The sequence below is a fragment of the Myotis davidii genome, unplaced genomic scaffold, assembly GCF_000327345.1.
Source record: "Myotis davidii unplaced genomic scaffold, ASM32734v1 scaffold1182, whole genome shotgun sequence".
NCBI lineage: Eukaryota > Metazoa > Chordata > Mammalia > Chiroptera > Vespertilionidae > Myotis > Myotis davidii.
Window position 1 is genome coordinate 463,039 of NW_006293525.1, and position 27,269 is coordinate 490,307.

The 27,269-nt window shown below is 43.1% G+C and overlaps 1 protein-coding gene across 1 annotated transcript in view; it reads left to right on the forward strand.

The window, feature by feature from the left end:
- Positions 1 to 27,269, forward strand: part of RBM33 (RNA binding motif protein 33) — a 140,833-nt gene that overhangs the window by 65,314 nt on the left and 48,250 nt on the right. Inside the window, exons 7-10 of the mRNA XM_006767157.2 lie at positions 3,300 to 3,471; positions 9,085 to 9,293; positions 9,884 to 10,163; positions 15,012 to 15,070. Coding sequence (XP_006767220.2) covers positions 3,300 to 3,471; positions 9,085 to 9,293; positions 9,884 to 10,163; positions 15,012 to 15,070 — 720 coding nt within the window. The remainder of the gene's footprint in view (positions 1 to 3,299; positions 3,472 to 9,084; positions 9,294 to 9,883; positions 10,164 to 15,011; positions 15,071 to 27,269) is intronic.

The window sequence follows — 27,269 nt, forward strand, 5'->3', positions numbered from 1 at the left end:
CTATATGTCTCTACTAGTATGTCTCTCTCTATATATATAACGAATATTTCCTCTGAGCCTGTGGCTTGTTTTTTACTTTTCTTAAAGGTATTTTACCATGAGCAGAAATTTTATTTTAAATATATTTTAAAGAGGGGAAGGGAGAGGGATAGAGAAATAGAAACATTGATGAAAGAGAAATATCATTGATCAGCTATCTCCTGCATGCCCCCACCACTGGGGATGGAGCCCACAACCTGGGCATGTGCCCTAACCAGGAATAGAATGGGTGACCTCTTGGTTTCTGATCAGTGCTCTACCGCTGAGTCACACTGGCTGGGTAGAACATTTTTATTGTGATGAACACTAATTTTGTGACCGAGGACATCCTTGCCTACCCCAAAGTTGCAAAGATAATATCCCATGTTTTCTTCTGGAAGCTTTAATAGTATTAACTGTTTTTAGCGTAGGTCCCTGATCTATCTCAACTAAGAAATGTATGTGTGGTATGAGATTCATTTTTTTCCTCTGTTTATTAGTCATTGCACCATTATTTATTGTAAAGACTTTGATTTACCATTGATTTACCTTTGATTTACCTTAGGGCTTCTGTTGAGCATCAATTGACCACTTAAATTAGGATCTCTTTCTGGAATCTCTTTTTTTTAAATTTCATTGGCAATACTGTCATGTCCTGATTACTTTGACATGACATCAGGTAGTGTAAATCCACCAATTTTGTCCTCTTTTTCAAGGTTGTTTAGGCTGTTCTAGGACCTTTGCATTTCCAAATAAAGTCTGTAATTGATTTGTCAATATCTACTAAAAATTTATTTGGATTTTGATGAAGATTGCATTGTATGTTTAGATAATATTGGGGAAAGACGAATGATCTATTGCCTGTTAATAAACACAGTTTAATCCTTCATTTCCAGCCTGTCCTTTTATTTCTTTCTTTTGTTTCAAAGAAACAGTTTTCAATTCACCTTGGTCCTCTTTAGATTTCTTAGCTGGAGGTATGGGTATAGAATAAACTATATTGGTTTTGGTTCTGCCATCCTATCCTATGTAATAAAAGGGTAATATGCAAATTGACCCTAACAGTGGAATGACCGTTTGCTATGACGCGCAGTGACCACCAGGAGGCAGACGCTCAATGCAGGAGCTCCCGCCTGGTGGTCACTGTGCTCCCATGGGGGAGCTCCGCTCAGCCGCAAGCCAGGCTGATGGCTGCGAGCACAGTAGTGGTAGCAGGAGCCTCTCCCGCCTCCGCGGCAGCACTAAGGATGTCCAACTGTGTCTTAGGCCCACTTACCATGGGGAGTGGGCCTAAGCCGTCAATCAGACATCCCTCAAGGGCTCCCAAGCTGCCAGAGGGATGTCTGACTGCCAGCTTAGGCCTGATCCCCCTAGGGAGCGGGCCTCAGCTGGCAGGGGCCATCCCCCAAGGGGTCCCGGACTGCGAGAGGGTACAGGCCAGGCTGAGGGCCTCCCCACCCTCCCCAGTGCATGGATTTTGGTGCACTGGGCCTCCAGTATTTTATATTCAGCTTGTTTGAAAAGTCTTTGAACTATTACTACTAGTACTGTTGATGGTTGAATTAGAAATGACAGTTGTGATGGAGTCTTTGCTTCGTTGGTAGTCACTTCTTCTCTTCTGTGGCCTTTTAGGGGATGGTTGCTAGACCAACACGTGGGCTTTACTTCACACTTGTTAGCAATGCAGAATCTCAGGCCCCATCTGGACCTTCAGAATCAGATTCCCAGTCTTTGGTTAAAACATTAAGTTGGAACATTGTGGCCTGGCTGGTGTGACTCAGTGGTTGAGGATTGATCCATGAACTAAGAGGTCATTGGTTCAATTCCTGGTCAGGGCATATGTCCCGGTTGCAGGCTTGATTCCTAGTAAGGGATCTCATTGATGCTTCTATCTCTATCCCTTCCCCTTCCTCTCTCTCTAATAAGAAAATCAATACAAACATTTAAAAAGTTATAAATTGGAACATTGTGGGTGGAGGTGGAGAATGAGCTCACCTGCGCTCAGTTTGAGTGTAGTGCAGCACACACCTAGCTGGATCCATCTTATATGTCACTCATTTTGGTTTCAGCTATCGAATAAGAGAGAAATAATGGTATCAGACCAATAAAATGCCAAGATTTTAGTACTTTAAAGCTCTGTAGTATTGTGAATAGAATACCAAAAGGTGGTATTGCAATCACTAGGCCTAAAATGAAGTTACAGTTTACCTTCGTCATTCTGTTTTCAGGCGTTTGCGCTCCTGAAGATGTGCCTCTACTTGTAGGATTTATAACAACGAGTATGTACATTTGTAGCTGATCTTCTTACACAGGAATGTTGGGGAAAGGATGCAAAACGATTGCATTGCTAGTTTAATATTTTTCTTGTACATTTGCCGGTGAAGCAGTTCATTTTTCATTGTTATGAATAAAAGACATTTAAATATTATGAGTTATGAAAATAAAGTTAATTTTTTTAAGTTTATAAAAAATATTTAAATGAATCTAGTGCTCAGTATGTATCTAACAGTAGGTCACTAAGACTTAATATGAGGTGAAGAGCGATTGCTGTCAAAAGGAACATGAGTAAAATGAACAGTGAGAATTGTTGATGACGAGAAACATTTAGTTTTGGGGGCTAGATCAGGCAGAGTTTTTGTAGGAATAGGGATGTAATGAAATATAAGGTACAAGCTGGTTTTAGTGAGAAGCAGTGACTGAGGAAAAAGACCAGTCCTGCTGATTTGAAGCTTACCGTAGGTGGTGGTGGCCAGCTGCAGACAGGCACCGAGCAGAAGGGGAGTGATGAAGGACAGACTTTGGGGGCTGCAAACAAACCAGCCCTCTAGCAGATGGGGAGCCTTTGGGGCAGCAGACATTCAAGGGGCTGGGTCAGCAATTACAGGACATGCCCAGCCTGTGTAAGGAAGGAGTGCACTGTCATCTGAGGTAAGTGACAAGGTGAGTCACATGCTAGTGAGTGAGCCCATGGACCTCCAGTGTTAGCTTAGTTAATACATTGGACTCTGCTGGAATCTGGATCAGACTCCAGGCCCAAAGGGGTTGTTGGAATTGATGTTTCTTCTCTCTGAAGTGTAATTAGCAACATGTAGTAATATAATCTTTTTCTAACATTAAGTTAATTTTTAATGTTTGAGATTATTTTCTCCTAGAATCGATTTAGTTTTTCACATTGCCTCATAAAAGGATATTTTACATCTTAAATATAAATAACATATTTTCAATCTTTAATTCAAGAGATGAACTCACTTTCCCCTTTGTTTTGTGTGTCTGCAATGTAGGGGAGTATGGAGACTTTGGAAATGCAGAAGGAAATAAAAGAAGAATCAGATGAAGAAGATGATGAGGATGAAGAATCTGGAAGATTGCGTTTCAAAACTGAAAGGAAAGAAGGAACAATTATTAGGCTCTCAGATGTAACTCGAGAGAGAAGGAACATTCCAGAAACTTTGGGTAACTCTTTTTGGCTGTCTCCCATCTTTCCTCATTCCCATTTCAGCTTCCTCCATAGTACTATTATGATTAATCAAATAGGTAAAGAAATGTTGACTTTGTAGATTATTATGCATGCCATCAGAAGGGGGATGGTCTGTGTGAAGACAGAGCTGAGCTACGGTGCTATAAAAGTCATTCCGTAAAAACACAAGGTGACTTGTTGTAGACACAATCATTCTGAGCAAGTCCTGCAACTTAGTAGGCTTGGCTGATTAACAGAGAGCCTCCCCACGGTTCCGTGCAGTGTCTGTTGCAGAGAATAAAGCAGTGGTTCTCAAATATGAGCGAGCAAGTCACCTGGAAGGCTTGTTATCACAGATTCCTGGACCCACTCCCAGCATTTAGGGTGGAGCCCAACACAGGTGCATTTCTGATGCGTTTCCAGATGCTGCTGCTCTGACCGCACTTTGAGAACCTCTGGGATACTGTATCATATTCCGAGGAGGAGGATGGGAAGATGGAAGGCTAGAGTGTTCTACCTGCTCTCTGGCCTTGGTCAAAATAACAGTCAACTAACCCTTAGTTACTACCTTTATTACTTCTTAAAACCATTATTTGTAGCCATTTTCAGTTATAAACTGAGCAGATAGGAATTCTGTGTGAGGACACTAAGTCCCCAAGTTGCACAAGTTAACAGGAATGAGCCAGTCATGTCATGCTACTTTACTAATGAACTTTGTGGAGAGATTGTTCTAGAATCATACCAGTCTCCACTTCTTCCCCTAACAGTTTCTTCTATCTCTACATTTTGGCCCAAGATTTGCTTAGACTTTTCTCAAGTTAAGGTATAAAGTTGTCAGTCTAGGACAGTGTAACTTTCTAAGAAAGGACTTGAAGTTGGCCTTGGGTAAAAGGAGATGAAGCGCAGATCTTAAAACAAAGGACCCTCAGCAGGAGGATGGTAGTTCTACAGAGCAAGCCTGCTGGAGCACACAGCTCAGGCATGGGCTGGGATAATGGACAAGGGCGAGATGGCACCCTTGGCTGAACACTAGAGGGCACTGGGCAGCGGCTCAGTAGGGAAATGGCCTAGGTGCCATGTTGGAGGGTTGCCCGTGTTGGGGGCGGGTGGTTGTGAATTATCCGGTTTCTGTGGCTTTGTTAGCTGGGATTGGCTTTGTTGCATTAATTGGGGAACAAGATATATTCAGTCATAATAACGGTGGAAGCTGCATGTGCTAAGGCTGTGAAATCACTTGATAGTCGCCATTAAGAATGGGGGAACCTTTCCCTCTGTAGCCAGTTCCCTATAGGCCATGGTGGATTTCATGGGTCACTCTCCCCTGACCCTTGCTGCCTTTGCATAGCCCCTGGTCCTCAGCTGGGTCATCTTGTCCGTGTCCACTTTACCTTGACCTAGGCCTGGCAATGGTGACACGTCCAGCTTGCCTGCATTCATACTTTGTGTTTGTTTTATTCCTGCTTCTCTTTTTTATCAGGACCTTTTTCTCACTTTGTTCTTTTCAGTATCGTTTGTACTTCCTTTATTGCAGAATTTGTGTAAATCTTTTTTTCCTTTTCAAGGCATCTGGCAGCTTTATAGTCATGCCATCCTGAAACCAGAGGCTGGAATTAGTGGTGGGGAAGTCGGCCTTTTACATGTCAGGGAGAGGGTCTGAAGTCCTTAGAAACATTGTGGCTTAAGCATAAACAATTTGACTTTTTATCATTCATTCCCCTTAAAAAGGGGGCTTTAAATGCATTGGTGCAAAATGATTGGTTAGCTAATAGGACAAATGAAAATGGGGCTTGAAAGTATCTTTCTTGGCTCTGTATTTTTGAGCCCTAATCTAGGAAACATACATTTTCTAGAAACTGAAGAATTAGGATTATTCCCGGTACAAGCAGGATTTTTCTGTCCATTTAAAGATTGGTTTCCTAAAAACAGCGAGCTCCCTTATTACCTGAACACTCCTATCCCCCAAACAAAAGGTTAGTTTTATTTATAAGAAAGATACTGAGAGAGGCCGCTGCAGTATTTGATAAACTAGAAATTACTTTACAGCTCCTCTGTGTGCTTGTGGCGATGGAAACAGTAGTTTCATGTTTTGTGTAGAAATACTCTCATTTATTTGATTGATAAAGCTATTTACCTACTCTTTGTAATGGGTTTTAGTTTTAATCTCTTGCTACCAGAATACATATGTCATATTTTTTTTGTCAAATGATGTCTTTTAGCATTTTGAATGTAAATAATTATTTTGTGAAATCATTGATTAATATTGAGAACACCCCACACTTTAAAAAGAAGGATGGAATGAAGCTCTGGCGCCCCCATTTCTGAGCCTTTAGTCTGAATGTGCAGTAGTAGTTCTCTTCAGGATTTAGAAGGTGCTTTCGCCACGTTGAATCATTTTCACGCTCAAATACATGATGCCAGTCTTAAAAAGGAAGACTACTAATTCATATCTGATAGTCTTGGCAGGTGTGGAGCCCAATACAGAGCTGGTGATTTTGTATTTTGAATTCAGATTTGAATTAGAATTTTGGGTTTTTAGTTAGGGTAAGATCTTAAGTAGTGAGCTTTTCCCCTCATCCAGGATTCTGGGAATTAAACATTACAGAAAATGTGTGTTTCTCAGTTTTCCTAGGAATGGTGCAAAACTTGATAATTGGGTGATAAATTCATTTGTTACACACAAAGGATGCGTTAGGGCTTCTTTCGTGGAACCCAGTTGAGAAGGGTTTCTCTTTCTAGAACATATCTGTGTAAGGAATGGCCTATTTTGAGTGGTAATGCCAGCAGCCGTCACTAGAATGTGAGTGGCCTTCACCAGTTTCCTGCAGTGTCAGCACAGAAGCTCCAAGCTGCCTGCCCTTCTGGCCTAGGAAGTGGACCTGGATTTTCTTTTAAGCCGTGCGAGCAATGAAGGAAAGACTACATTTATTTTAGTTAGGCTTTAAAAACATTACCTATGAGTAGGCATTCAGATTTTATGAGATTCTAAGCTTCACTGGCACATTTATTATGTTTAATTATGCTCTATTGCTTCAGCCTAAAGATCTTGTGATGCATGATGTTCTCTTTTAAATTGTATCCTCGGTTAATTTTTTTATGGCACAGGATCTGTGGGGAAATGTTCCCTGTGGTCTCATGCAGTTCCAGGTCTCCAGTGCCAGCACACTGCCCTGCTTCTGCACAGATCCTTGTGTTTGCAGGCTTAGTGTACATTTCCTGATCAGTTATCGTGTAAAAACCAGATTACCGGGTGTTGTTTTTACTTTGCCAAATAAACTGTGTATTGTATAAATACTTATTTATTATGTATTAGTCTAATCATTATACAATTATTTGTATGTAAATTTGTTTTTCTTAAGCACATTTTAGAAAGAGACAATGCAGTGTAAAACTTGTTACATTGAGCTGTATCTCTACTTTAGAATCTGGACATAGTACAGAAAACACTTAAAGGGAAATTAACATTTCAGTTGAAGATACAAATGTAATTTCCATCCTGTCATATTTTGGTGACCTTTTGTGACAGCTTGTCTCAATTGGAGGAAAGCATTTTTACTTGCTGATTAAAGATGTCATTTGAAACCATTTTATTACTGGGGATAGTGAAATTAATCTTGACACTTAGAACCACTAGAAAAATAATTGCTGATTCACCGCATAAAATGTGTATGTGAACCAATCATGTCATCAAGATTAGAGTAAAAGTCTGTGCTTGTTAAGAAGAGATTAAATATTCCTTCGAATGGGGCCTCGGTTCATTTGAAGGGGAGGGGTTACCATAGAAACCATTTCAAGGGGATGAAGTGTGGTTTAGAGATTTTGGAAGAGTTTAGAGATGACTATGGATTCCAAGGTAGGAGATAAACTGGTAATATTTACAATGGACCCTTCATTGTGGAAGAAGGCATGAGAATGCTTCTCAGGACGCGGTTTATTAATGTAAGATACAATGCCACAACTCAGATAATATTTTGAAATAAAGGAACCATATTTGAGTCCGTCAGTTTTTTTCTTTTAGGACTTTAGAATAATGTGCCACCTGAAGTTTCTTAGAGACAGAGTCTGTGTGTTTCGTATCCCTTAAGCCCTGATTTTCAACCATGAGTGAGCAGCAAGATTTTTAAAAACACGCAATACTGACTAGTCAGGGCACTAACCTCTTTTTCCTTAGACTGTCAAATAAAAAACAACAGCAGCCAACACAACAAAGGTTGTCTCTGTGAATGAATCAAAATTATACCTTTTTTTGTCATATTGGCAAAAATATACTTTTTGGTGAGCCACAGAATTTCAGTAATTAATTCTATGTGCCATGAGATGTAAAAGGTTGAAAATCACTGCCCTGAAGTGTTGGTGAGACAGGTGAGCACCTACTAATACTGGTGTCCAACAAATGTTTGCATGAATATGTTTTCTCTTAGGAGATTTTGCTCTCATTTGGCATGGTTCCTCATCAGAAGGCATGCATATAAATCTTTCTTCACCCAGCAAAGATTTTTTTCTTTCTTTATAAAACTAAAAATTTGTAATGATAATAGTAAATGTTTTCCATTTTGTATGACATTAACATTAATTATTTTTTTATTTTTGGTTAATCCTCACATGAGGATATTTTTTCCATTGCTTTTTCACAGAGGGAGGGAGGGAGGGAAGGAGGGAAAAAGAGAGAGAGAGAAACATCGGTGTGAAAGAGACACATGCACATGGCCTGGTTGGTTGTCGCCCATGGACGGGAGGGTGGGGAGTGAAACTGCAACCCAGGTACGTGCTCTTGACCCCATGACCGGGAATCTAACCTGGTCAAGGGTTGGCACTCTAACCACTAGCACAGTGATGGTGAACCTTTTGAGCTTGGCGTGTCAGCATTTTGAAAAACCCTAACTTAACTCTGGCGCCATGTCGCATACAGAAATTTTTTGATATTTGCAACCATAGTAAAACAAAGATTTGAATTTTTGATATTGATTTTATATATTTAAATGCCATTTAACAAAGAAAAATCAACCAAAAAAATGAGTTCGCGTGTCACCTCTTGCACGCGTGTCATAGGTTTGCCATCACTGCACTAGCAACATGGGCCGGGGGTTAATGGCAATTATTTGACATTGGAGTGATTTCACTAATAGTTTTAAGATCAGAAGAGTCAGGAATCTGTTCTGTTGTATGTATTTTTCTGAGTCTCTGTGTCTGTGTCTTAGTAATGCTTGTGCTGATTTCACTAGGACAGCTGTGCTGGGTGTGACTGGGGAGCGGGTTCTGAGCTGTGCTGTCGGCCAACGTGATGGCACCTGCCTGGCATCTGATGGGCAGTGGCTAACTTTGACATGAGCCCCTTTTTTCAGCTCCCTTAGCACATTAGTGGTCCCAAATGAAAATACCTTTCAGTCTTTGTACACAGGAGGCACTTGTATTCCAAGGCAGAGCATGCCCCCATCGAATAGTGGGTGGGGATCGCCACTGTGTCGTGCTTGCTCCCGTTGATGCAGTTGCCTGTTGTGGGGAAGCACTTCCTGTTGCAGAGTGTTATTGTCACGTATTTCTTCTGTGTGTTCTCCCTGTGAGTCTTGTTCCTGCTCTGAATGTTTCTAACGTGTGCACATCTTTCCACACAGAGCTTTCAGCAGAAGCCAAAGCTGCGTTGCTTGAGTTTGAAGAAAGAGAACGCCAGCATAAGCAGGGCCGCTATGGCTCAAGGCGGGGCGGAAGGAGAGGAGGTCCTTTAATGTGTCGTGGAATGGGGGACCAGAGAAGAGAGAACAGTGAGAGGGGCCGCATGAAGGACCACAGACCTGCGCTGCTCCCCACACAGCCTCCTGTGGTGGTAACGTTATAATTTTCTTGAGTCTAAAACTAGAACAAATGAAAATATGCTTTTGTGAGTATGGCATTTTGTGTTGATCACTTAGTCTGGAAATAAAGTTTAGTAGTAGGAATGCAGCTGAAGTTCATGAAGTGTACTTATAGTCTCTAATGATTTCATATGTGGTCTTATAAATTCCGTCCTCTAGTATTTGGCAGTAAAAACAATTCTGTTACAATCGCTTGTGAAGAAAGTTCTAGTAAGAGACCTGCTTCCATAAGGGACAGCCACAGAGCAAGCAGCCTTGCATTAGGGCGGGGCAGCCTGGGTCTGTTCTCAGTGTGGGGCATGGCTCACTGGGGGTAGTTCTGCTGGTTGAACTGCCACGTCTGCCCACCTGCCCTGAGGTTGAGCGCATGGTGAGATGGCAGAGCCAGTGGGGCAGGGGGAGCAGCCTCCTTGCCTGCTGTCTCGTACAGCTTGTTACTGTGAACTTACTTCTAACTCCTAACTTTTACAATTCAGTCAGCATAAGTCTGTAACATGTCACCAGTCATTTTCTTTGTTTTTAGATGTTGATTCCTGCGAATTTGTCTTTTTTGTGATCATAGACACACTCTCCAAGATTAATTCCTCCAACCCAGCCTCAGCCTCCCCCCCCACCGCCACCCCAGCAGCAGCCCATTCGGAGCCTGTTCCAGCAGCAGCCCCTGCAGCCCCTGCTGCCCCTGCAGCATCCGCACCACCCCTCTCCTCCACAAGGAATGCATGTGCCACCCCAGATGGAGGCGCCCAGGGTGATGATGACCCCTCCACCCGTGACCCCACAGCAGCCCAAGAACATCCACATAAACCCCCACTTCAAAGGAGCGGTGGTGACGCCCGTGCAAGGTATGTGTCTCCTTTATTGTTGCTGTGGCCAAAGAGATGTCATGCTCCAGTCTGCAAGGGTAACTTGGCTTCCTGCTGTCTTCCCCACCCACTTAGACTCCTGCTACTCACGGGCCAGGTGCTTACTAACAAATGTGTATCTTCGGTTCTGATTGGGTGGCAGGCACTGAATTTGGAGGGCAGGAGAGGCATTGTGGAGAGTTAGCAGGGTGCTTCCTCGTGTCCGAATCAGGTGCTCTCTGTGAGTCCCCATGTTAGCTGTTTGTGTCTGTGTGTGTGTTTGTGCGTGCACGCATGCACCCATGCACATAGATTCACCTGTAGTCATGAGTTTTAAGTGACAACCTCTCATGTTACCATTTCCTGGCCCAAGGAACCTGTTTTCATGCCTTTGGGAAGGAGCACATCTATTTTTGTTTATTAATCCTCACTCAAGGAGAGATTTCATATATATATATGTATACACACACACATATATATATTTATTTCATTTTGAATACCTTTTTTTTTCTAAATGAAAAAGTGTATTTTTTTTAAATCAGGTTTTTGAAGGCATTTTGTGCTTAACTTTTCTGTTGGCAATATGAAACAAAATCACTTTTACTGTTGGCCTCTTAATTTTTGTTAGCATTCCAACATACACATTTTGTGGAGAAATCATACTCTGAAACAGAGCGAGTTCTTTAGGTTTTGCACCCCCTTCACGCCCCCCACTGGGGATCGAGCCCACAACCTGAACATGTGCCCTGACCAGGAATCGAACCGTGATCTCCTGGTTCATAGATTGACCGCTGAGCCGTGCTGGCCAGGTGAGGGTATTTTTAACGTTGATTTTTAGAGAGAAGAAAGGAGGGGGAGAGAGAGAGAGAAAAGACATTGATGTGTGAGAGACACATTGACTGGTTGCCTCCCACAGGTGCCCTGACCAGTGCCAGGGATTGAGCCTGCAACCGAGGTACATGCCCTTGACCAGAATCGAACCTGGAACCCTTCAGTTGGGCTGATGCTCTATCCACTGAGCCACACGGACTGGGGCAGGAGCACACCTTTATGCCTCTGTCAAGCACACATGGGCTGCAATGCTTCTGTCTCAGGCACTGGGTTATGTTGGTGCACGAAGCAGACAGACAAGCTTTTGCAATCATGGTGCTGCGCTCTAACAGTCAGCCACAAACACATGGATTTCTGTGGCAGGTTAGGGATGCCAGTGCATTGACAGATGGAGCAGCTAGGGCTGGGCTGGCTTCATTAGGAAGGTAAGAGTTGAAGAAGGCTGCTGGTGTGGAATCAGGTAGCTAGTGTGGAACACTTGGGTGGAAACAGCACTCAGGCCAAGAAGGACCCCTCTCTGCCTCCAGAGGCAGTGGGGAAGGCAGGGAGGGAAACAGCAGCATCCTTTGCGACAGCTAGGTTTCCGTTAGAGCAGGGAGGGGACAGGCTGAGGCCAGCATGGGTTCTGGTGGCTGAGAACTTGCAATTCCAAAGGTGTGGTTGAGAAGTCTCAGAACTTGGGGAGAAGCCTGAGATAGGACTTGGAGTGTGGAGAGGGCCAGTGGTCTGGAGGCGCTGTGAAGTGTGCTGTGGCCTTGGAGCAGAGGGCTGTAGGGGGGCAGAGGAGGGTCAGTGTCCTTGTCTTGTTACAGGAGATTGCTCTTGTTTGACACACCTGGAAGGTCGGGTGTTAGTGCTGTCGGTCCCAGACCCCCTGACTGACCCCTTCGCTGGTCCCCACCATATATTAGAATCACTCAGTGCCCTCACTGTCTTGCAGGGCAGGACATGCTATAGTCTGTGTGATTAGCACATTACCTGTGTCTGCTCTAGCAGCTGCGGGAGGAAGGGACCAACACATGCTCATGGGGGCCAGGAGGGTGCAGGAAAGTAGGCCTTTCCATGGTGGCTACCCAGGACGTGCCCCCGCAGGAATGAAGCTGTGGGAAAGATGTTACTGATGTCAGCACTGGGTATTGTGTATTTCCTGGCACAGTGAGGGAGGACTGGCAGTTGGTGAGGTGCACAGATTGGTGTGGCCTGATAGAAATAAGTGGTGGTAGGACATGCAGAGTGGGAGAGCGCTAGGGAAACTCGGGATGTCTTCCAGGTGTGAAGGGTGTGTGTCTTGCTGAGTCAGCAGCCTGATGGGCATAGATGAGACCTGGCACCCAGAGCTCATGCAGACTCAGTGAGTGCTCATCACCTTGCCAGCAAGTTTTACACCAGAACAAGCTAAATGGTTTTCACCACGAAGCCGGGGCTTTGTGCCACACATTCCTTCTCCTTGACACACCTTTGATCTTGAGATTTGCTGGTGTAGGGAGAGAGTGAGTGAATAAGCTTAAGTAGAAAGCAGTTCCTCTTGAGAGAGGCTTGGTATCTAGCTGCCTGCTGCACAGGTAAGAGAGAGGAACCCAGTGGTTCTTGGAGCTGTAGGCAGGTAGAAGGTACATGTAAAAGGTACCAGCGTGTGCATATCTTTTCTTGATGGCACACATTTCCTTTTTGAGGATGAAGTGTTCCATAAAATTATAATTAACCAGTTCTGATGGAAATTCAACGTGTTCTTCAGGTGTTCACTATTACAACCGTTGCAGTGAATCGAAAGCTAATCTAATCCATTAGGTACATGGGACAACAGAAGTTGTAAGTCTTAAATATCAAATACTTGGAGTTTAAGGTTCAACTGGAATGGTCTGTTAACAGTTCAGGTTTTAAGTTCTCTCATAGGTAGACTTGTCTTCCTGCCTGCAGACCAGGTGCCCTGCAGGGCCCCTAGGAGGACAGGTCGCAGATGCCCTGGCGATCTGACTGAGGTCTTCTTTCTGGCCTGGCTGGATTCGATCTGTGCGTCACACCTGTTCTCAGATGTTCTTGTCAGCGTTTATTCTTTTTCTCCTCTTTCCTGTTGTGTTTTACAATTTATTTTTTAACTTTTAAAAAAATATACTTTTATTGATTTCAGAGAGGGAGGGAGAGGGAGAGAGATAAACATCAGTGGTGAGAGAGAATCATTGATTGGCCTCCTTCTGCATGCTTCACACTAGGGATTGAGCTTGAAACCCGGGCATGTGCCCTGACTGGGAATCGAACCCTGATCTGGTTCATAGGTTGACGCTCAACCACTGAACCATACCATCTGGAGGCTTTTTACAGTTTACTAAGAAAATGTTTAAAAATTTGGTGCGTAGTTTAAAAAATGCTGTCTTTATATTATTTAATGTGTAGTTTTTTTCTTCTTTACTTTCATGATAATCTTTTGAGGTCGGAGGTACTTTCTTTCTCCGCTTCATGCTCTACTCTTTTGCTTCAGGTATATAATCGATGTACCCAGAGCCTTTAGCCAGCTACATAGATTGAGGGGCTGGTTGCTATTTTATAGGAAGCCTTGCAAATTGACTCTTAGTTTGAAATTTTGATTCATTGGATTAGGCTCTCACGAGAGGGATGTACTTCAATCTTTTATACATTTTATCAAAATAAGTTTTTTCAGTTACACTTTGCTTTGATCAAGTGGTTTTACAGGTCCATCCAGTTACACTCTCACTTTAAGTGGACCTGTGGATGTGTGATGTTAATTACAAGGCTCAGTGTAGCGGTTCTCAACCTGTGGGTTGCAAACAATGAAAATACATCCTGCATATCAGATATTTACATTACGATTCATAACAGTAGCAACATTACAGTTATGAAGTAGCAACGAAAATAATTTTATAGTTGGGGGTCACCACAACATGAGGAACTGTATTAAAGGGTCGTGGCATTAGGAAGGTTGAGAACCACTGCCAGTGAGTGCATCTTAGCACTCTGTTTTCAAAACAGTTTTGATTCACTTTTAAACTGTATCATTTCTATATTTCTCATTTGCCAGAAATTTCTTTAAAATATGCTGTTTTAAAATATTATTATATTTCTAATTTATGAGCTTTGTTCTTATTCTTGCTTGTATGTAGTCTCATTTGGTTGTTCCTTTGTGCATGTCTGTGTTGTGATCTCTTCTTACAAGGACACCAGCCAGTCACAGTGGATTAGGGCTCACCCACCTAACCTCATTTTACCATAATCACCTCTTTTTCCAAATAACAGTCCCATTTTGAGTTACTGGTGTTAAAACTTCATATGAATTTAGGAGAGGGCCACAGACCAGACCATAACACCTGACACTCTGAGAGTTTCCCAGGTGATGGGACAGCACATCTTAGTGAGGTATAGCTGCCACTCACAGCTGTCACCACTTGGGTGCTGGGGTTCCCCCACATCCGATCAGTAGATCGCACATGTTTTATATACCTTAAACATACCCGATCTAGCCCCAGGTGTGAAACTAACATCTGGCTTCCTCCCTTAGAAAAGTGATTCCTTGTCCTTCTGATAGGTCAGTGGAGTCTGCTTGTTTCAAAACAAAACAAAACAAACATCTCAGCATAGTAGTTGTTCTTTGTAATGGCACCCTGAGCTGCTATATTCCCTTGCTCTGCCTGCTTCACTCTCACCTTTGTTCCCTCTCACTCTTTTCATGACTCCAGAGGATTTAGATTTGAATTTGTATTTGAGTGGAGTCAGAGGTATGCCTGGGATTGGATAGCCTGGGTAACCTGGAAGTGAAAAAAAGTAAGTTGTTCTTTTGTTGCGAAATGTTTTAACCCTAAATGGGAATTCACAGTTGAAATGTAAGCTTCTTTTTGTGCTATTGTGTGAAGGCAGAAGCCCTTCCCTTTCTCTTGATGGAAACTTAATGTGTTTTATGTTGTACACATCGTATATGCTTTATGTTATTCTTAGTCTGTTGCCTTCCTTTAGCAGCTGGTCTGGGTGTGAGCACAACGTGTTTCTAATGAGAGGTGTTTTCCACAGTGCCCTTGCTGCCAGTCCCGAGCCAACAGAGACCTGCGGTGGGACCCCAGAGATTCCCAGTGAGTAGCAGCTGCTCTTCTGCCCCGAGACAGTGAGCACACACTTATTAAGAAATATTAATATAGCAAATACAAGTGGGTCCAACTGAATATAAGTTTAAAGATTTGTAAATATTGACCATAATTTTTGCAATGGAAAATGCTTATTAAAAGCTTAAGGTCAATGGATTTTTGAGAATGGGATTAATTTTGTCTAACTGTAAGATTGTTGAATCAGGATCATCAGTGGAATGCCTTTCACTTAAAGAATATGAATTTTGATTTTATTTATTGCCTGATGTTAAATAAGGAAGGGCCTTGCTTTGTTATAATTTGTGCTAAGTGTATATGAGCACATACGCATTTGTGTACATGTGGGTATGTATGTGGCATTCTAGGGAATAAGGATGAGGTCTCTATTTATAAAAACCTCGAAAGTCCTAATGACCATTGGTTTTATGTATATACTAGAGGATCGGTGCATGAAATTCGTGCAAGGGCCTTGGCCCTCACCCGCCATAGCTTTGTTCGGAAGGATGTCCAGTCTAATTAGCATATTACGCTTTTAGTATTATAGATGTGTACATACATATATATTTATACACACACGTATATGTACATTTTTTTTAACATGTTTTTACTGATTTCAGAGAGAGGGAGAGATAGATAGAAATATCAATGATGAGAGAGAATCATCGATCAGCTGCCTCCTGCACGCCCTCTACTGGGGATCAAGCCTGCAACCCAGGCATGTGCCCAGACCCGGAATGGAACTGTGACTTCCTGGTTCATAGGTCAGTGCTCAACCACTGTGCCACACCAGCTTGGGATGGTTTTATATTTTAAAAGGAAGGTTTTGTCTTTAAAATATCTTTAAAAGAAAGCACACACACACTTTCCTGTACTTTCCATAACTCTTCATTCTTCCAGCATGTCTTAACTAGAAGAAAAATGTCCATTAAAGAGTTGTATATGTTTAAGTAAATTTTGTATATTTGAGATTTTGATTCGATTTGTAGGTGGTTCATGGTTTTATTAAATCAGTGAGGACATGGTCTTTGTGAAAACAATGCTGGAAAAAATGGATCAGACCATAAAATTTAAAGTGATTTATATGTAAAACAAATATTTTGCTAGGCTAGAAACCTGATTTTCAGGAAATACCTGAAGGACCTATTTGACTTTAGCTTTGATATTACAGTAGGTGTGTTTGTCGATGGCATTTAGCAAAAGGTTTTTATTTATTTTTTTAAAAAGATATTAATTTCAGAGAGGAAGGGGGAGCGGGAGAGGGCAAGAGGGCTAGAAACATCAATAATGAGAGAGAATCTTTGATCAGCTGCCTTCTGCATGCTCCCCACTGGGGATCAGGGTTCATAGGTTGATGCTCAAACCATCGAGCCGCACTGGTCAGGCTATCGAAAAATTTTAATGAAGGATCTAGATGTACAATCAGGTGGTTACTCAAAAATAAAGTCAGTATTGGATTTAAGGGTCAGAGTTTTTATTTTTTTAGAAAGTTCCTTGATTTATAGTTATTATGGATTTTGATATGGTTTCTAAAACGGATTCTTACTGATTTTATTTTTTTATCTTTGCTAATTTTTCTTTAAGTTACTTATTAAGTTTTAAAAACTACGTATTTAAAAGTCAGGTGGTACATAGTACAATTTCCTACTCCACGTGTTTGTCTTAATAGCTTAGGTTAATACTTGCATTACCCCAGGATAAGCTTGCATGTGTTTACTCATTAGATACACCTTTCCTGTGAGGTTGTTTAACTGCTTAGTTATTGTAAAGCACTAGCTTTTTCAGTTCTTTTTGCTGTTTCTTGGGATTGTGAGCATCTGTGTTAAAATTATTATTGGACTTATAAACTTTGCATTTTAGTGATAAAATTTGACGTGAAAAAGCAATTGAAGTCGAAGAAAAACAAAGTAATGTATGTAATCAGTATTTTTGCAAAAATTAGTTTACTTATATAAAATGAGAATAATCATTTGTAGTTTTCATCCACTTGTACTTTCTGATTGGGCAAATGCTTGAGTACCAGAGGATAACAAGAGAAGGTGCTTTGTGAGGCGGTGAACTTCGTGTAAGTTACACGGTGCTTTGAGGGTGCTGGTCCTGTCAGGCTGCTTTGAGCTTGGATGACAGGAAATATTTGCACCAGGACAAGGTCATGTGGGTGATATAATTTGAGAAATGTTTTCTTCAGCTCAGTTATTTGCTGCTGTTTAACATGTATCTTTTTTAAAGGCGGAAATGCTAGGTCTTAAGTAGTGAACTTTGGTGCTTGAAAATGCAGAGCTCTGTTTATTTCTGTAATCAGTCTCCTGCAGAGAAAATAATCAGATGTGGAATCTATTTTAAAAACATACTTTACTGTATGTCCATCAAAATATTTTGGGACAGGAGGTTAATTCTAGGTCATCTTCTCTTGTTTTACTTATGCCAGATCTTTTTTAAGTAATACTATTTTTCCCTTTTGTACTACTAGGGTAAACTTGTTGCGATGAATGTGAATGTAGGTTTGTGAACTTTTAGTGAATTTCTTTTTCACGCCATGTGCTCTGCATAGTGCTGAAACGAACCCAGCCCCGTTAAAGGAAGCCCAGTTCTCGTCCTTAAGCCAGTGCTCCCTTGAATGCTATTATATAAATAGTGGAGACAGTGTTGTGGATTCCACAGCCCCTGGGAGATGTCTTACTGATGGCCCTGTACCCTGTGGGCTCTGTCCTGCTGTTTTCCAATAGGGGACTTTGGTCAGCACTCACTAAACTGAATTTTGTTTGTAAAATGAACACGCTCACTCACAAAATAAATTGATAAAACATTCAAGTTAGGAAGCCTAAGTTCAGATTCATCGTAGGATATGTGTGAATCAGCACACCTCTTGTTACACAGAGGGTGAAATTACAGGACTCTGTGGAGCAGGAGTGAAGGTCACTGGGATCTGCTCTGTGCCAAGCTGTAGCCCTGCAGTGAGCTCCCATTGCTCCTGGGAGAGGTGATGTTCTTGTTGACAGCTTCCTGTTGCCAACTCGTTTCCTGAGCACCTGGTTTGTAGAGTACTCTGTGAAGTCCCATTTGTCCTGTGCTGGGAGGAGCCACCTGGGCTGGTGCAGGTGAATAGCTGTTAAGTAAGTGCACACAGGAAGTTAGTATTGAGTCATCGTGCTGTTTATTAGAGACTTCATAAACGGAGTAGTGTAGAGTGGGTATATATTACCTATTTACTTTTTTTGTTTTTAAGAATACAGATGTGAAGTTGTGCATTTAACTCTATGGACTTCAGCTCTAACCAACTGACTAACGAGTAGAAGAAACAGGAGACATAGGACTAGATTTCCACATTGACAAGCGCACAGTTGGGGTACAGTTGGTATTAATGCCATGGCTTTCCTTCTCTTCCCCAAAAGTGGAAACTTTACTTTCTTAAAAGCTCATTTTGTTTGACAATCTCATAAAAACTTGAGAACTTCTTAATTTAGAACTAGTATGCCTAGAAATTGTGCTAAGTGATAACGCCTCTTCTTTTTAAATTAAAAATCACTGAGATTGGCCAACCTAATATGAGACAGTGTTTTCAACCTAATGTGAGACACTGTCTTTGTGTCTGAAGTCTGTTTTCAGTTCCCAATGTTTTTTGTTCTACATATTAGTCTAATAGGTTTCATTTTCCACAAAGGCTCTTCCTGATGTTTTTGTTCTTAAATGTAAAGTCCTTTCCTTTTGTAAAAGTATGTTTTCCAGTTACATGTTTGTCCTCAAAGAGATGGTTGTTGTTTTTAAAGTCTACCTGCTTAAAAAGTAAGATGAAAATTTCTATTAATGATATCTGAAAATGCAGCTTTGAGATTTCGCTAGTTGGTTTCAGTGTCAGTGCAACTGCTGCTTTTGAGTACAGGAATCATTCCCAAGTCACTCACATTGTCAAGTTTCTTGACCTAGGGCCGTGGTCAGCAGACTGCAGCTCGCGAGCCACATGCAGCTCTTTGGCCCCTTGAGTGTGGCTCTTCCACAAAATACCACGTGCGGGCGCACACGTACAGTGCTATTGAAACTTTAAAAGGTTCGCCATCACTGTCCTAGGGTATTCTAAAACCTATTCAGTCGTTGCTTTTGCTTTGCTATGTCAGGAAATGCTAGTATTTCAAAGGTAGCCACTTAAATACTAAGTAGTTTGGCTGCTAAATAATTTCTTAGTGATCTTTGTTTATTATTTTTTTAAATATGTTTTTATTGATTTCAGAGAGAAGGGAGAGGTAGATAGCGTTAGAAACATCTATGAATAGAGAGAATCATTGATTGTCTGCCTCCTACACCCCCCCTACTGGGAATCGAGCCAGCATTCTGAGTATGTGCCCTGACTGGGAATCAAATTGTGATCTCCTGGTTCATAGGTCGATGCTCAACCACTGAGCAACACCGCCCGGGCGATCTTGGTTTATTTTAAAACTAAAAGTTATGTTAAAAAAGACTTCACTTTTCAGTTTAAATTAATTTTCTTAGCAATTACATTACTACTTAGGTAGACCCAATAAATGAGATTTCCGTTGGTGTTTCCTTTGTAGGCACAGTTCTCACAGGTAGGTCTGACTGCATTCTGTATCCCTATGTTTGTGTGGTGTTGGGGGGGGGGGGCGTTGCATGGGACCAGGTGGTAGTGATTGACAGCTCCTGGATGTGTTCTTTGTGGCGTTTCATGCAAATCGTGTTTGATGAGACTGCTGCATCCAATTCCATTCCTTCTTGATTGTGGTCCGTGCAGCTGTGAACCCGGCATCATTCCATCTAGGACACTAGCCTTCCTTTTGAACCCGTCTTGTTGTTACCACTCGCCTGTATTGCCTCCTAATGATTAGCAGTTAAAGCGGGGAAGGGATGATGGGCATTTTATCAGATGTAGGAGTGGTAGCAGGGAATGTGGGATAAGGTTCTTCCAGCTGTCAGACGTTGTCAGGCTTGCATGGAGAGAATGCACTTTAAAATGCAGGTGACATAATACCCACCGTCCTCCATTTGGTGGTGTGTTTCTGATTAATCATGATTACCATATATTATCATACCATCGAATTTAATCATATCAGTGAATTCCCATCTGCAGCAGTAAGAGGAGCAGCTAAACACTGTAACAGTGATTAAATGTGGAGGTTATAAAGCGTAGCACCCCTTCGACTGGACTGTGTCCTGTCAGCGTATGTTGTGTGCTGGTAGAGATAGGGCGTAGTAGGATCCACACAAATAACTCTCAAAGGCTGGGGATGCTCATGGAAATCCTGAGATCAGTTCTTGTATTGCCACTGAGCCATACAGCCCTGTTGTAAAGACTGCATAGTACGATGTTGGGTTAACTATTTTGTTTGATGTTTGGCTAAGTAAAGCTGTTAGATTGAAATGAAAACCTTCCAGAAATCCTGCCCAGGTGTATAGTTGCGTGTATAGTAGACTTAAACTTGGAATGCAGTTTGCCCATCTGTAATTCAGTAATTCACCCAGTGAAATATTAACAACACAGAATGTCAAAGTCTCCGGGCTCCTGTGTGTTCAAGAAGATCTCTGTGGCCTGTTCTAGTGCTGTGTCCTGCAGAGCACACCAGTTGTTTTTGTTAATATTTATTTCCCAGAGTTCTTGAAGACCCATAGTTCTGTTCAGACATATTTTTAAGATAAATTTGGAAAGAGGCCCTATTCTATTATAAGGTACCTGAAAGTACTTCTTCCAAAATATTAGGCTTTCTTTTTATTTAAAAAATTTAGTCCTTTTAATGTACAAGCCTGTGAATTTTAACAAGTGTGTGCAGTTGTGTCATTAGCATGGTTAGGCCTGGGAGCAGTGTTGTTCCCCAGAAACTCCCCTGCTGCCCCTCTCTAGCCCGGCAGCCTCCGCTCTGTGCCCAGTCCGCAGAACTGTCCATGCATTTGGGACCCTGTGGGATGCCGCCTTTTCAGTCTGGCTTCTTTCACTTAGCACAGTGCGCTTGGGACTCACTCACCCACCTGGTTGCACATGCCAGAAATGCATCCTTTTTTACTGATAAATATGATTCCATTGTAAGGATGCACTGGTTATCCGTTCCCCATTTGGACATTGGATTATTTTGGTCTTCAGCTATTACGAATGAAGCTGCTGTAAACATCTGTTTCTAGGTTTGTGTGAACATGGTTGTATGCAAATAGCTTGGAGTCGGATTGTGGGTTGTCTGTAGGTGACTTCCCAGATGAGGGTTTCACAGCAAGCAGGCTGTGCCTTCTTTGACAGCCTGTACTTCTGCCTCCTTGGAAATCAGTCCTGAGTGAGAGTCTGTCTCCTAGAGTGCACATTGCTGAAGAACAGTGGCAGTGAGGAAGATTAGGAGTGAGTTCAGTATTCCAGATTTGCTCTGGGCCTGTGTTCAGCATATGCAGGAACCGTTTTCTCCACCGTACAGGTGGTGAGACTGAGGCTTGGAGGTAAAATTGCTGAGGTTCACATACTGGGAGCAGGAGGTAGGATTGGAACTGGGGCAGCCTGAGTCTCTTCATCATGCTGCACCTCCTCCCTCCCTCCCTCTCTCAGTCCTAAAGTGCTGCTCAGTGAACTGGGCAACAGCTAATGCGTCTGCAAGTAGAATCATCAGTATATCAGACTGTAGCCATCACTTGGTGCTAAAGTGGAAAAGCTTGCTGTGCAGTGCTTGTCACTGGATGAGCTGTGGCGGGGAGAATGGGGTGCAGGAACAAAGGACTTTTCCTTTATCAAATTCTAGAGGCCCAGTGTACGACACATCCATGCATGTGTGGGGGTGGGGGTGGGGGTCCCTCAGCCCGGCCTGTGCCCTTTCGCAGTCCGGGAGCCCTTGGAGGTGGGCCGCTGTGCTCATCAGCCAGGCTTGTGGCTGAGCTGCGCCCCCCCTGTGGGAGTGCACTGACCACCATGGGGCAGCTCCTGCATTAAGCGTCTGTCTCCTGGTGGTCAGTGCTTGTCATAGTAACTGGTTGTTCCGCTGTTTGGTTGATTTGCATATTAGTCTTTTATTAAATATGCTGTAAATAAATAGTCGTTAGTTTATCAAAAGCAATACTTTGTACTAAAGGAAGATGTTGTAACTTCACTGCATACTGTGCAGTAAGTCCATGTGGCCTGGGCTTAGCACTGGGCATATGTTGCTTCAAAATGTTTGCAGTGCATTTGTGACTATAAAAGTACCTTCTGGGAAAACCTATAGGTACAACCTGAAGGAAAAAGAAATCTAAGAACAATATTGAAGTAAGAGGATTAACTTTGTTTTAGAGGGCTGTAATTTTAATTGTCAGGGGTCTCTAGTGGTCTGTTTTTTTTTTTTCATTTAATCCATTTAATCAGAATTAACTGAGAGGCCTTCTTGAGTATCTGGTTTCTTATATAGTTCTTTGCATTTTAAGTGAGATTAAGGAATGAAAATATGTAGAGGAAGGTTGTAATTTATTGAAACATTCACGAAATTTCAATGATATTGTTAAGGTATTTAATTAGTCTTATTAAAATAGACCAACTGACCCTTTTAGGGAAGCTGATAAGTCATATAATAGCTGTTGGAGCCTCTTTATTCTCCGCATTATATGATTAACTTTGTGCTAAGCAATTTATGCAAAGTTTCCATCCTTTTTTTGAAGGGAAGTTATCAGTTCTTCCTGAATAGGATTAGTGTAGATAGCATCATGTAATTAGCAAGAGATGCAAAAAGTGAGAGTACAATTTGTATAAGAATTACATGAAAGGGAATGATAATTTCTTACCTTGGATTTTTAAAGGAATATAAAGAAAAGCAAAACAGAAATTATTGGAAAGGATTAAGGCAGCCTTTTCTTTGAAAAGGTAGAATCACATTAGTACTAAAAGTTATGTTAAGTGAGGTATTTACAAAGCAATAACAACCTTAAAATCTGCATTTGTAATTTATTATCCTTGATGCCCATGAAATGATAGAAGGTTACATAGTGAATGATCACATCAAGAGGATCTCGCAGGCAGTGTCACACTTTGGCATCCAGGTGTCTTTGGTGTTATGTAAAGACAGATTGGTCCCAGCAGAAGCAGTGGCCACGGAAGAAAGAGCGGATTATACTGTATATCCAGAGGCTGAAATGTGGTTCATGTCTTGAGTTATTTAATGATAGTGTAACTTTGGATAATTTACTTGTAATCATATGAACTCGAGTTTCTTCCTTCTTTAAGGAAAAGTTATTTGTTCTGCCTGTTTCTTGCTGTGGCATTTATGGAAGATACACTTTTAGTTTTGCCACCACTATATTTATGGAAGACACTGTTGTTCTCGTGTCACAGAAACCTCATTTATCAGTGACTTTAAACACCAAGCTTCTTAGTTTTTACATAAAAATGAGAAAGTTCTGAGTTGGTATGGCTATTCTGTGATGGGATCAGGGACCTGCCCATATAAATATGTGTGTATATATACACACACACATATATGCACACATGTGCATATTTATTTATTACCAAATTCTAGGCGAAAGAGGAGGTGGGTGGGGCAGAGAGTGCTGCCTGTAAGGCGGTCTTGTTCCATTTATCTTGTTGGCCCAACTCAGTCACAGGGCCACCTTTGCTACAGCTCGGAATTTGGAGTTTTTAGCTGGGCACAGTGTCGTCCTGTCACCGAGGAAGCAGTGAGGATGAGCACTAGGTACGCAATGAGCAGTCTTTTCCATGAGGTCAAATGTAAGTTGTGAAGAAAAATGACGCCTGTGTCCAAAATGAAACCGAGCTATGAGGACAGGACTACCTCCCCTTTGTGAAATGTTTCTTCTGTTCTCAAAAGGCAGTGCTGAGAGCAGCCTGTGAGTGCTTTCAGTACTTAAGTTTAACATTGCATGTTCATTTCAGTGTTCAGGTTCTCCAGTTCTGTTGTCCACTGACACTCCAGGTGGCTAAGAAGGGCCTCCTGCCCTCTCCAGAGGAGCTGCCCTCTGTGGTCATGGACTTGCCTTCTGAGTAGTATCTTGTGTCAATTGCCCTTTTTTCTAACCCGTCGCCTTCTGGCCCTTATGGGCTTCTTCCTGGTGGGTCTGACTGCACTGATCACTAAGTCCATCTCTCCCAGGGTCGACTCTCTCCTCTGTACAGCTCGGCCTGTGCTAGTTTCTCTGGAGCCTGGCCCCTGTTGTCCTCTACCTGGCTGGCCCAGGGTACCACACCTTGTCACAGGTTCAAGGCTATGCCCACAAAAATCCCTTTTCCCCCATTCTTGTTCTGTTGAACCAGCTTCCAGAGCCAGAATTTTCCTTGTTTACTCAACTCGAGCCAGCTGCTGCTTTTAGGCTGTAGGTAGCATCTCTGGTCCCACCCCTTCAGCAGTCCCTCATAGGCTGATCAGGTAAGAACTGCTAATGCCTTCTGTCCATTCCGGTTAGCCATTGCATTTCTGTACAAGGATACATCTGGGATTATCAAGCATTGGCACAGATAAAGGGATATGAAGATGCATTTCAGCCATTTGCTGTTGATGACAAACAATAGAGAGAGAGCATAGAGGTTCTGGAGGTAGGTGTCCAGGCGATTCCAGGCCCCTCCGCTTCCTAACCTTGTGCTGAGTGTGAGGTGTGTAACTGCCCAGGAGGTTTTTGTGAATGGAGTGTCTGCCCCACAGGCTATTGGGGTTGACTGACCCACTCACACATCTCTGCTGTTAGCTCACAGCGGCAGTGTGGGCTGAGCCTGAGGTGATGGCAGCAGAGCCCAGGTGGGGTCTGGGTGCCCAAGATTGGTAGGGCATTGGGGGAGCAGGGCAGGAAGGGGTGGAACCTGCAAGTTTTCTGCCCTGGGGTAGAAGGCCATTTGGACGGACAGTCTTAGGGAGCAGCCCTAGGTGTCCAGCATGGGGATATCAGCCAGAGAGCACTGGCCGACACTCCCAGACCCTCAGGGGCTTGACACTGGGAAGTGGCTTCATTCAGTTCTCATCCTCTGGACTCTTTCCTCTGACCCTCAGGCTCCTCATTCTGGCAGGAGGGGAAAAATGGGGATCAGTCAGGCAGGTTTGTGTGGAACTGGCCATTACTTCTGATCACATTCCATTTGCCAAAACTTGGCCACACAGCACAGTCCTTGCAGGCCTGACTGGGAAATGCTGCCTGGCTGGTGTGGGGAGGAAAACTCAGCACAGACGCCTGAGCCACCAACGTCCTGGTTGGAAGGAAGGCGGCTGTTTTTCCACAAACCAACAAGCACCATAAATACAGGTTTGTGTTCTGTTAGCACCCACGGTACTGCAGCAATTTGCACTCTTGATGTCCAGCCTTAGAGCAAAGCCATTTCTTATAACTTGGGCAAATTTAGGTATAGCTATCTGTGTGTATAATGGCTTTGTATTTTTATATTTATTTTTGTTAACTCTTGCCTGAGGATATTTTTTCCATTGCTTTTCAGAGATAGTGGAAGTGTGGGTGGGGGATAGAGAGAAACTTTGATGTGAGAGAGACACATTAATTGTTGCTTCCCCAACTCGCCTTGACTGGTGGGAATGAACCTGAAACCCAGGTACATGCCCTTGACTGGGAATCAAACCCCAGACACTGCTCAGACTACTGGGGTGTATGGTCCAACCAGGATAGCCACATTGGTCAGAGCTATTACAATCTATACTAGAGGTCCGGTGCACGGATTCATGCACCAGTGGGGTCCCTCAGCCTGGCCTGCGGGGATCAGGCTGAAACCGGCTCTCCGACATCCCCGAGGGGTCCTGGATTGCAAGAGGGTGCAGGCCAGGCCGAGGGACCCCACCAATGAATGATCAGGGCCGGGGATGGACCTCGGGAGGGCTTCAGGGTGTGTCGGGCCTGTCTCGCCCAGTCCCGAATGGGGCCAGCCAGCCGGGGAGGGACTGTGGGAGGTTGGCTGGCTGGGAAGGGACTGAGGGAGGGCTCTCGGGTGTGTCCGGCCCATCTCACCCATTCCCATTGGCCGGACCCCAGCAACAAGCTAACCTACCAGTTGGATCCTCTGTCCCCTGGTGGTCAGTGTGCATCAAACGGTCAAACGAATGGTTGGAGACTTAGCATATTGGCTTTTATTATACCTATACTAATAATAGACAAATATGTAAATTGACTTGGGTCCCAGGGATGCCACTGGAGTGTCCGGTCCTGTCAGCCTGGTCTGGGGGCGGCTGAAGTTCCCAGTCCTTTTCATTTCTTCAGCCCCTGGACTGGAAGTGAAAACCAAGAGCCCTGGGAGCACCAGGAATTCTGTGAATTGTAGTTCTGGTGGCAGCCCCTGGACCGGAAGCGGAAGCCCAGTGCGCAGGGAGCACCAGGAATGCTAGGAATCGTAGTTCTGGTGGCAGACGCGTTGCGGAATCTCCTAGACACTAAAGCAAAGTGAGCCTGGAGCAAGTTACTGTTGCGGGTGGGGGCTGGAGGGAGAGCAAAGGTGAGAGACATAAGTAAAATAAGAGTGTCTAGGAAAAATTAAAAGGAAGATATCCTAAAACTTCCAGGAAATCTCCACCAATGGAGCAAAGAAAAAAAAAAGACCTACTATTCTGTGAGCACAAAACCAAACTGGGTTGGGGTCTCAGACAGTTCATTCATATGATTGTAAAGACAGACAGAAACTCCTGGATTGGAGAGGGCTCCCCCGAAGGCTCCCAGATTGGAGAGGATGCAGATTGGGCTGAGGGACCCACCCCCCGTGCATGAATCTTCATGCACTGGGCCTGTAGTAGGATATATAAAAGCCTAAGCGACTGTTTGACTATTCATCCAGTGCTATGATGCACACTGACCACCAGGGGGCAGATGCTCAGTGTACAGGCATGGAAACATAGAACAGGCTGATGAATCTTAGAGGGGAGGGGAGAGGGCGGGAAGAGATTAACCAAAGATCTTGTATACATACTAGAGCTTGGTGCACGGATTTGTGCACTGGTGGGGTCCTTTGGCCTGACCTGCAGGGATCGGGCCGAAACCAGCAGTCTGACATCCCTTGAGGGGCCCCGGATTGGGAGAGGGCGCAGGCCAGGCAGAGGGACCCCACAGATGCACGAATCTGTGCACTGGGCCTCTAGTATTTTTTTTATAAACTAAAATATCTATTTTGTTTTCATGTTTTATAAATGACTATATATTTGTCTTATTCATAGATGTCTATATCTGTGTCATGCTATGTGGATAGCATGATAATGTTTCCATTGTGCAGACTCACTCCTATATTGCACTTTTCCTTGAGCATTTTCTGGTT